The 10553-nt window shown below is 49.3% G+C and overlaps 1 protein-coding gene across 2 annotated transcripts; it reads right to left on the bottom strand.

Annotated features, from left to right (window-relative positions):
* Window positions 1–3764: 3764 nt before the first annotated feature.
* Window positions 3765–10350, bottom strand: LOC123119715 (UNC93-like protein 3). 2 transcript variants are annotated; one of them, XM_044539615.1, is made up of 10 exons: window positions 10025–10350; window positions 9741–9904; window positions 6292–6355; window positions 6101–6214; window positions 5882–5926; window positions 5530–5765; window positions 5364–5454; window positions 5026–5138; window positions 4814–4937; window positions 3765–4306 (listed from the first exon to the last, which is right to left on the bottom strand). In XM_044539615.1, the coding sequence occupies exons 1-10, from the start codon at window positions 10226–10228 to the stop codon at window positions 4124–4126; spliced, it is 1338 nt and encodes a 445-aa protein (XP_044395550.1). In that variant the 5' UTR covers window positions 10229–10350; the 3' UTR covers window positions 3765–4123. The 2 variants fall into 2 exon arrangements, with proteins under 2 accessions (XP_044395550.1, XP_044395552.1); XM_044539617.1 differs by lacking the exons at window positions 9741–9904; window positions 10025–10350 and adding exons at window positions 7120–7283; window positions 7358–7730.
* Between the last annotated feature and the right edge of the window lie 203 nt (window positions 10351–10553).

Below are 10553 nucleotides of genomic sequence, written 5' to 3'. Positions count from 1 at the left end.
TCATGCGTTCGTTTGGGTCGGCGCGGACAGAAAAGTCGGCCCAACACGTCGACCCAAATGGACGCGCGTCCGCTATTCGTCCACCTGCTGACCCATTTCTGGCCTAATTTTAAGCCTCATTTGCGTCGGCGCGGACACAAAACGGACACGCGCGGCGCCCTCCTACTCCTTCCCCTGGCCCGCTAGTTGGTGGCACATTGGCCATCCTCTCCCATTCCAACAGAAACCTTCGCCCGCCTCCTGCGTCATCGCCGCCGCCACCCATTTTCCGGTGCCTCTGCCAGCTGTCGATGTCGCAACATCCCCCTCCCCTACCACGCAACCACCTCCCACGTCGCCGCCACCGCCATCTCGCCGCCGGGGATCTGAAAGCTTCCCACCCCCACTCCCCGACATAGCCGCGACCAAGAAGCCGCCCCGCCCGCTCCTTCGTCCTAACACCGGCACGCTCGTCGGACGCCGGCAGGGCAGCCAACTGGTCTGAGGGCCGGCCGGCTCCTTCGTCGACGCCCGCAAGCTGTTCGACAGTTTGCCAAGGTATAAAATGGACTCTGCCGCTGAGTTCTTTTTCCACAATTTCCTTTACGACTCCGACGATTCCTCGTCCGATGATGAGGAGGAGATCTTGGCTGCCGTGTTAGTCCATCACCACCTCAATAGCCAGCGGCCGTTGTTCCGTGGCTCCATTCCGGGGCACCTTCCGGCGTTGAATCGCAACCGAGAGAGCGGGCATTTCCTTCTTTGGAATGACTACTTTGACACAACGAACCCGCTGTTCAAACATCAGAAATTTCGCCGCCGTTTCCGTATGAGTAGGCATATTTCAACCATATTAGAGAGGGGGTGGTCGGCTGCGATGGCTATTTCGAGTGCAAAGAGGATTCCCTTGGAAAGATTGGCTTCTCCTCTTATCAGAAATGCACTGCAGCCGTCCGGATGCTTTCATGCGGAGTGCCCGGTGATCTCATTGACGAGTACGTCCGTATGAGCGAGTCTACATGCCTAGACTCCATGTACAAGTTCTGCAAGGCTGTGATTGCTGTGTTTGGCCCTGAGTACTTGAGAGAGCCGACTACTCAAGATACAACCCGCTTGTTGGCGATGAATGCCAGCAGGGGCTTCCCCAGGGATGCTTGGCAGCATAGACTGCATGCACTGGGAGTGAAAGAACTGCCCTTCTGCTTGGCAAGGGCGGTATAAGGGCCATGTCAGGGCTTGCACTGTCATACTTGAGGTCGTGGTATCTCAAGATCTATGGATCTGGCGCTCTTTCTTGGGCAATGGCCGGATCACACAATGATATCAACGTGCTTCAATGCTCGCCGGTGTTTGCAAGGCTTGTCGAAGGCAACAGCCCACCAGTGAATGTTACCATCAACGGCCACAACTACGACAAAGGATACTACCTAGGTGACGGTATCTATCCTCAGTGGACCACTATTGTGAAGACAATCCCCAACCCTGTTGGAGAGAAGAGGAAAAGATTCGCCCAAGAGCTAGAGAGTGCTAGGAAGGACGTCGAGCGTGCCTTTGGTGTTTTGCAATCTCGATGGGGCATCGTTCGGTATCCTGTCAGGACTTGGAGCACGAAGAAGTTGTGGGAGATGATGACTGCTTGTGTGATCATGCACAATATGATCGTAGAAGATGAACGTCCAGAACGTATCTACAATCAAGGGTTTCAGTTTCAGGGTGAGAATGTTGTGCCTGAGCATGGAGGAGCGGCAACGTTTGAACAGTTCATCCAATTTCATCATAAAATGCGTGATTGGAAAACTCACATGCAGCTGCAAAATGATTTGGTCGAGCATATGTGGGCTCTTGTTGGCAACCAATAGATGTATCATTTTTATTTGGCTTGTAAAACTATGTGAGAACAATTTAATTTATATTCGGGCTTGTAAAACTATGCTTTATATTTGGTTGTGAAAATTATGCTTCCCTGTGAAACTATATATTTGCTTATGAAATATACAAAGTGTCCATTGAAAATGGAGGCCAGTCGGCCACGCTGATAAATATGGATCGGCGCGTTAGGTGTACTGCCGACCCGTAACAAAAAAAAGGATGGACATCGAATGGGCGGTCGTCTAAATAGACAAAAAGCGAACAAATGTGTCATTCGTTTGGCTCGGCGTGTTAGAGTTGCTCTAAGAGCATTGCACAAAACAGCTACCCTTTCTCTGGGATGGATCGAGTAGTCGATAAGGAACGCGTAGCAAAAGCAGAGGAAGACGAAGGTGGAGCGGGGACCGGCTCTTTGCATGCATGCGTACGTGCCACTTGTTTGTGTCCCCGGCGGGGTCCTAGATATCGCAAAATGCCCGCGTACGTGTCCGTCGATCCATGCCGTCTCGTGGATCCTTTGGCTCTTTTCTGCTGGATGATTTGGCCGGTGCGCGCATGCCATGCAAAGGTGACATGAACAAAAGCTGAGGGATGTCACTGTAGCTGGTCACCGTGCCGGTCACGGGCTCGCAAAAGGCGATGGACACGCGTCCGGCGTCGGCTCGCTCGCCGGGCCTATAAATCCTCTACTCTTCTGCCACACACTCACACAGCCAAGTGTGAGGCACATACTACAAAGCAAGTGAGCTGAGTGAGCTGTGAGCAGCTAGCTAGTGAGCGGCGACGATGAGGGTACCCGCCTTCTCGCTGTGCTTGCTCTTGGCCCTCGTCGCGGCAAATGTTGCTAGCCTCGCCGTCGCTGGGAGGGCGCCGGAGCTGAAACATGAGCCCAGCCTAGAGCCGAAGCCTACGCCACAGCCTGACCCCAAACCAGACCCGCAGACCGACCCTAAACTCGCGCCGACACCTAAGCCCGACCCTAAACTCGCGCCAAAACCTGACCCGAAACCAGACCCGCAGCCAGACCCAAAACCGGCGCCAAAACCTGACCCAACACCCAAGCCCGACCCTAAACCGGCGCCAAAACCTGACCCGACGCCCAAGCCCGACCCCAAACCAGACCCGCAGCCCGACCCTAAACCGGGGCCAAAGCCTGATCCCAAGCCCACGCCCGACCCAAAGCCTGCCCCGGGCCCCAGCCCGAAGCCGGACCCGAAACCCCAGCCGCCGGAACAGTCGTCCTCGCAGCCGAAGCAGCCGCCACGTTCGCCGTCAGGCTACTTCAACTGACGGGAGGGAGGCTCGTCAGCAGCCGCTTGGTAATGGAGAACTAGCCTGCCTGCATTTGCATGGGTGTTGGTGCTTAATTTGTCTCCGGTGATGGTTACTAATGTATTGCATGTGTTGCCTCCGTCTCTGTACGTGTTGTCTCCAGATTGTTCGTGTGAGCCATCTTGCCTCAGTGTATCTCCCGTGTGATCAGTGCGTGTGATGTACCATGAATAAACAGAGGAACATGCATCGTGCATGTATCTGAACGTACATTTGCTTCAGTACTTCACTTGATTTTCTGGTTGTTGCTCTCATTCCTAATCTAACACCACTCCTTTAGTTTCATCTGTGTTGCAATGTTATTATGTTCCTTCAACTATGCGTATTGTGTAGTGTTCCATAATATTTGTGGCTACTGCCTACTGGGAAATGGAAAGGCAGGACACTTGACAAATATCAAATTTCAGAACTTCATTCCTCAAACGAACAAAAAAACAGAACTTAACCTGCAGTTTCAGTTAGAACTTGGGCCTGTTTAGTTGGGCCGATATCGGGTCAGTGAGATTATTTTGCAGGTGGATCGTGACCCATATGAAAAGGCAGAGAAAGATATAGGTTACCCGAACACAAAATATCATCACTTGTTTGAATGAAATGTTGCCTCTTTATAAATTATAATTATAATGGAGTATGTGATTCCTGTGACAAGACACAGTCATAGGCAATAACAGGAGATTGAAAAGTGGCAGGAAACCAAATGCAAGGCCGACTCTCACTTCCCACATTTTGCCTGCAACCTCTTCACTTCAGACCTCCAGCAAACAATGTCTGCCATGAATAGCATGATGTGCACGTTGCCATGGCGTCGCGTCGTGATGGATGATGATGCTCTTCCTTCTCAGTTTCATATCACTGGTCAATACAACAGTGTGGTTGTACATGCTGTTGGTCGCTAACCATGTGGTGACGACGACACTGTCTGCACACCGAAATAGGATTTGCCTCACGCTCTGATGCTTGATGGCTTCTCGACAACAAGGGTAAGTAACAGGAACAAGCCAAAGGAGACGACGAGTGACGCGGCCATCAAGATAAGCATTGCTTGTAGTGTGATGCTTGGGCTCAAGAAGAAGATGACTGCAATGGCACCTGATTGCCAAACCTTCAACTGTGCAAAAGCTGCTTCCTGCATTTGTCATTTTTCAAGACAAGCTTAGTGTTCATTTAAGATAACTTAGTTATATTGGTAAATAGAACGTGCCAAATTATACATTTCTTCATTAACACAAGGTCCACAACAAATGAAATCAAAGCATCACACCGCTGGTATTTATTTAAGATGAAGCAGCCGTCAATATCTTTTCATTGAAGGCGAGGTAATAATCAGAAACACAAAATTAAGTGTTTTTGCTACATCTTTTTTTGTAGCGCACATATGAACATATTTATCAATGAAAATTTACAGGTATGTAGACCGCATCTTGGTCTATATATGATTTTTTTTAGTCTGAAACTTTGAGATATGAACTTTCATTTTTCTGAAAATACCTACCACCAGTAGACCCACCAGCCAAACCACTGCACTTGGGTAAGAAACTAAGAATACCCAAATAAAACAAGATCTGTACCAAAGGGGAAACTAGGATGTATCTGTACAAGAAACACTAGAGAAAACAAACCATAGTATGATTACCTTGACATCCTCGAACAGCAACCCAAGTAATGCGCTTAACTGTGTGTTCAAGACTCCGTCACCAACACCCCATAAGGCACCTATAAATAGTGGAATCGCTGCACCAAGTAGTCCCTCCACTGGACTGCAAGCAAGATAACAATGAGTAGACTGCAATAGCAATGATACGGGAAGAGTAGCACGGCAAACAAGGACAACTTGAAAAATCAAACCTGTAAAAAAGAAGCAACCAGAACAGGACCACAGCCTGAACAATAGCTCCAACTGACACTATAAATGTAGCTGAATGAAGCCCAGAGGTAAAACGTCCAGCAACCAATGAACACTGCAATGTCAAGCGAGCTTCAAATCAACTAAACATACAGTATGGTCTTTCCAGCAGTTTAGAATGATGTGTATAAACTGTAAATAAATGGAAGATGACATGTTTTATAGTTGTTTGTTTAAGTTGTGGACTTAGCTATTTTTTAAACCTTAAGCAACAGCAATAAAAAAAGGGGGACGAACTGATACTGGATAATGTTAACACCAAGTTGATAGTTTCACTTACAACTACATCAGATGCGCCATAAATTGCCATGGCGCCACCGACTCCAGATATGCCAAGCACAGGTGTCACAATACTCTTTGTGAATACAGCCCTAAGAAATCCACAACACCCTGTTAGAAAAGGCGCTGAAGCACCATCGATGCTGAAAAGATTTTCTGTTGCTTACCAAACAAACGCCTGTTGTAAACCTGAATATGCGATAAGAGGGATCAGAAGAATCATCCTTCGGTCCTTGAGAGGGGCAACAATATACTTCAACATAGCTCCAAATGAGGAGTGTGTCGAAGCATTATCTCGTTTCTCATCCCTTTTGGACAGTAAACACATCAATACAATGCCGATAATCATGCAGCCAAGGAACACAACAAACAGCAGATTTTTTCCTGTTATACTTCCTCCATCCTGAAGTGATATGAAGATGATAGGATCAAACACACATGATGTGCAAGTAAAATGGCAGTCCACAAGATGCTCATCAAGTCATAAGACACTGAAAGGATCCAAATTGAGATGCTAACCTTTCCATTTCTCAGTAGAGCAAGTGAGATCAAATTCCCAATGACCTACACAATTCAAATGTAATAGAAGTCGTTATGTCAGAGACCATTGTACCCTTGTAGCTGTACAGGGCATGTGCCTATGTGCAGAAAGTAATAGAAACTACAGTCTGAGGTATGAACAACTGCTAAAGTAGCTCTTTGCATGTTTTAATAGTAAATAGCTCTTGTGTGTTGTACCTGTGTGCTAGCGAACACACCCCAGAATTCTCCATTAAAGCTTCCTAAAGTTGGACCGTCGGGCAAACTGTTGTCCCTTGCATGACTGAGGGCAGCAGAAGTAAGATATGTGCCCTGCATTGCGAACGGGTATGTACGTTAACCAGACATAAACGGGTTCTAAATAGTTTATTGGAAAGCAAAATTATTACCTGCCCAACCCAAATGATTGATGCGGTAAAACCCAGGTACAGTGAAGCTGGTACCATTGTATACCTGATAATTAGTTGTTCAAGTTAACATCAAAGGAGTCTCAGTATTGCAGCATGTTGAGTTTACTGAACTTGAAAATAAATCCACTGGTAAATTACAGAACTAAATTTTTTTTACCGGATTATGGAACACATCAAGGGCCAAAAGCCATTTGTGATTAATATGAGGTTGTTACCAGCAAACACTTCACTGAATTAGCTATTTGGGTTAGTTGAGAATTTTCATTACTCCAGCTAAACAGGGCATCGGCTCATTGTGTTGTTCGACATATAGAATGATTTGTATGCACAATGTACGACCTGGTAAACTTGGCCATAATGCAAAGCCTCTACGTGATGCAAGAGCTAAGGTTCTGGTCCAAAATCAGCGCAACAACTAATTAGGCTTCAACTGAAGTTCAGCCCTGACGAATCAATGAGCACGGAAAGAATTCGAATCCATGATCTTATTAACAAGGTCAAAGTGCCTAAACTTCTCACAATTCAAATTGCAATCAGGGGGGGTTTTGCAGCCAATGAAAATCAATTGACTATAATCAACGTCTCAACTACGAACAAAAAATCACATGACGAGACAACAAATTATCGAATAAAATTGACACTTCTGTTCTAACTTAATTGAACTTCTTTCAGGGGAATGAACATTGTCTAGGCAGGCATTCTATCAAGCAGGGACCAAGCATCCAAACCAAACACTGTTATACAGACCAGCGCCGCATTATCATGTCAGAGAGTCTGTCCGACTGTGCGACTCGTGACGGTACGCACCATGTCGGGACCAGGTTGGCGAGGATAAAGAGCAGATAGCCGCTGGTGCCGATGACGAGCGCGCGGCTGGCGCCCAGCCACCTGACCACCGGCGACGCCGCGGCCGCGAAGAGCGTGAAGGAGGTGTAGAGGACCCCCATGGAGACGGTGCCCAGGTCGCCCTCCTGCAGCCAGGATCCCCATCAGGATCGAAGCGAGCGAGATCGACGCGAGGAAGAAGGGAGGGAGGTGCGCGTACGTCGTTGACGGTGCTCTGGAGGTTCTGGGCGGCGCTGTAGGCGGAGAACAAGCACACGAAGGCGGCGGAGAGGACGTGCACGTCGGCGGCGTGGCTCCTCGAAGCGGGCGCGGCCAGGAGCGGCGCCGCCGCCTCCTCGTCGTCGCGGCGGGCGTCCATCGCGGGAGGCTTCTAGAAGCAGCGCGAGGGGGAGGTGCGGGAGCTGGGCGCGAGAGTGGCGCCTGTAGAAGCTTTTTATGCTGCGGTCGCTCCTTCGTTACCGAGGAGAAGGCGGCCGGCGAGCGAGCGAGCGGAGTGCGGAGAGACTAGGCGTCGCGTGGGCCCGCGTGGCAGTGGCTCGTTTTGCTAGCCGTAGCCCGTGGCTGCCGGGACTTGGCCGTGCGCGCCTGCCATCTTGCTGCCGTTTTCTTGGCCGTGTGCCGTTTTTGTTCTGATCTTTCCGGCGATCGCTGTCTGTGCATTGTTGGTGTGTCTGCCGTCTGTGGGAAAGATCTTCTTTTTTTATCGATGCCATGTGAGTGTAGGGGAGATACACGTGGAGCTAGAGGATCTGCGTGTCTGGAAATAACTCCACTTCACTATAACCACAAAACTCGAATCATCCAAATAATCTACTCACTCCGTCCGGAATTTAGTGCTAGATACATTCGCTCGAGTGACAACTAGAGTAATTTCGAACAAAGAAAGTAATACTCAACTTGAGACCACGGGTGCATGGCAGGCCTTTACAGCCAACTTAATGGTCCAACTTTTTTCCATAAAGAAAACTTGATGGTCCAACTTAGGAGGGTGACACGGATCCATCGACAACATCGCGACCCTGTTTACTTAGGTTATTAATCGCTCCGCCCGCCGTGTCATAGCTTAAGATCCACGATGCACTTATATAAGCACATAAAGCATTCAGATCCTGGCCTGCACACCTTGTTGGTATCCTGCTTGGAGCTTCTGCAAGGTGACGACTGACGGCGACGGTGGTTGGAACTTGCTTCGTATCCAATGCTGCCGCCGATGGACATAAAGCTTTTTGTCTATTTACGTACATATCCAGCTGCTGTTTGGGTAATCCTCGTATCGTATGCGTACTCCAACGGCTCCACTTGTCAGGTGGCACATCTGATCGGATCTTTAAAAAAAAGTGGCGGCAGGCGCGCATGGCTGCTGCCGACCAAGCTGTTCTGTTCCAAGACTCCAACTACAACCGGACAAGCGCAGGCCGAAAATATCCGCTAGTTATTCGGCGTCCATCTCGATATGAAATGAGCCAAAATGTTACAAGATTTAAACCAAAATTGGGTGTGTATATTTTTCTTACAAAAATGAGTGAAGTGCAAATTCTCATTTTTCTCAAAAAAGGCGATCAACTTCTGCCTCTGTGGTGGTTGATGCATACATCCATTTAAACTATGAATAAGAAAAACAATGAAGAAAAACAATACAAATCTCACAAAGACCATATACTAAGGTGCACTTGTTAGTTTGACCCGAGACGCTCCCCTCTTATGTTCTTCGGTTCAAACACTCGGATGTAGTGACACTCTTGACTCTCGTAGGCCATTGTCCACCTTGTTGCTTTTCCTCATTTTCTTCATATTCCTTTCATTTTCCAAGTGTCGACTATCTACACGGAGAAGGGCCAAGCCGGAGGGCCGAGAGAAGGGAAAGAGATAGGAAAAGATTTCACTGCCTATCTCGTTAAATTTTTTTTGGACACTTCGCTAAAAAAAATGTCTTCAGATAGGGAAAACCTATGACCCACGGACTTAGGGATGGTCATGGGAAGGCGCCAACCGGCAATGTTGGCGACAATAGCCATCAACCCTCATTGTTCGTGGGCAGAGGTGGGCGTGGGCAGGCCCGGCGAGGTGGGTTGACGTGGCTATGGCGTGGAGCTCCCAAGATTAAGGGGAGAAGAAGCATACCTCGCTGCTCGCTCAACAAGCGGCAGATGGTCGCCCCGCCTCATATTTGTATTTGGTGGCGTTTTGTTGCACATATCAAACATCTTTTTTCCGGTGAGTTTTTTACTCCCATTCAGAACAAACTGAAATTGGCGTGCCGATCAGATTATGCAGCTACATTGGGCGTGGTGCAGGGGCACGCATTTCATTTTGCTTGCACGGCAAGCACGAAAGGGACGTCGCCATAGTGGAAAGCAAATGCTGAGCCGGCAAGTTAGTAGATTTGTCATTTTACCACCTATGTGTTCCCCTATTTTGTACTGTACCCTACACCGCCAAATTCCACTGTCACTCAGATGAATCTTCGCCACAGATTCAGTCAGCTCGAGATGTGTCGGAGCCGCCAGGAATATACTCTACCAAGGACGGAGAAATTACAGCAGAAGCAATCGGAGCTAGCGGCTTGGTGGTAGCGTACATACCAGGAGGGGGCGAGGTTGGCGGCGATGAAGAGGAGGTAGCCGGAGGTGCCGAGCACGAGCGCCCGGCTGGACCCCATCCCCCGCACCACCGGCGAACCCACCACCGAGAACGCCGTGAACGACGTGTACAGCAAGCCCAGCGATATCGACCCCAAATTGCCGTCCTGCGTGCGAGAGCCCGTGCGGCCGGCGCCAATCAGTCATATCGCCACGCCACCGACGGTCACGTCCGGCCGAGCGTGCGCGCGTGCGCCGGGGAATTCTTGAGATGGGAGGATGCGTACCGTGTTGACGGTGCTCTGGAGGTTCTGGGCGGCGTGGTAGGCGAGGAAGACGAAGAAGAAGGCCAGGCTGAGGAGGTGGAGGTCGCGGGTCTGCGACGCTGTGCCTGCGCCGCGGCGGCCGTCTCCGGCGGCGGAGACGAGGGGAGCCGCCTCCTCGTCGTCGTGGGACGCCGCGAGCTCGGGTCCGGTCGCTGTGGAGCCCATGGCGGCCGGCGTGGAGCGTCCGGCTGGCCTGATTGGGGGAGGAGTCAACTGCCGGATCCTTCGGTTTCGTGTGCGATGATTTGGGGAGGGAAGGGTATGGGCTTTTCAAATTCGTGACGTTCCAAGGGTGTCTGTGAATAAAGTCTGGAGTTGTGTTGCATAAGAAAAGACTCGAGGACAAAAACTGGTAGCCTGCTACCTTCCAGATAATCTCAGGGGCTTTTCTGATAATGTTGATCATATTTTGCCTAGCGTTTTTATTCTTTTTCTTCATTTTTCGAGGGAAGTGTTTTTTTTAGTTTTCTTGAATCCATAGCTTAGTGAT

This window comes from Triticum aestivum, chromosome 5D (genome assembly GCF_018294505.1).
Source record: "Triticum aestivum cultivar Chinese Spring chromosome 5D, IWGSC CS RefSeq v2.1, whole genome shotgun sequence".
NCBI classification, from domain to species: Eukaryota; Viridiplantae; Streptophyta; class Magnoliopsida; order Poales; family Poaceae; genus Triticum; species Triticum aestivum.
Note: the sequence above shows the minus strand (reverse complement) of the source record. Positions and strands in the feature narration are given on the sequence as shown.

Excerpts from the sequence above, each read along its gene's own strand:
- LOC123119715 (XM_044539615.1), bottom strand. The coding sequence starts at position 10,228 with ATGGGCTCCACAGCGACCGGACCCGAGCTCGCGGCGTCCCACGACGAC. Across the intron at positions 9,905-10,024 it reads TCCAGAGCACCGTCAACACG|GACGGCAATTTGGGGTCGAT; the intron begins GTACGCATCCTC and ends TCTCGCACGCAG. Across the intron at positions 5,455-5,529 it reads TTACAACAGGCGTTTGTTTG|GGCTGTATTCACAAAGAGTA; the intron begins GTAAGCAACAGA and ends TGGATTTCTTAG.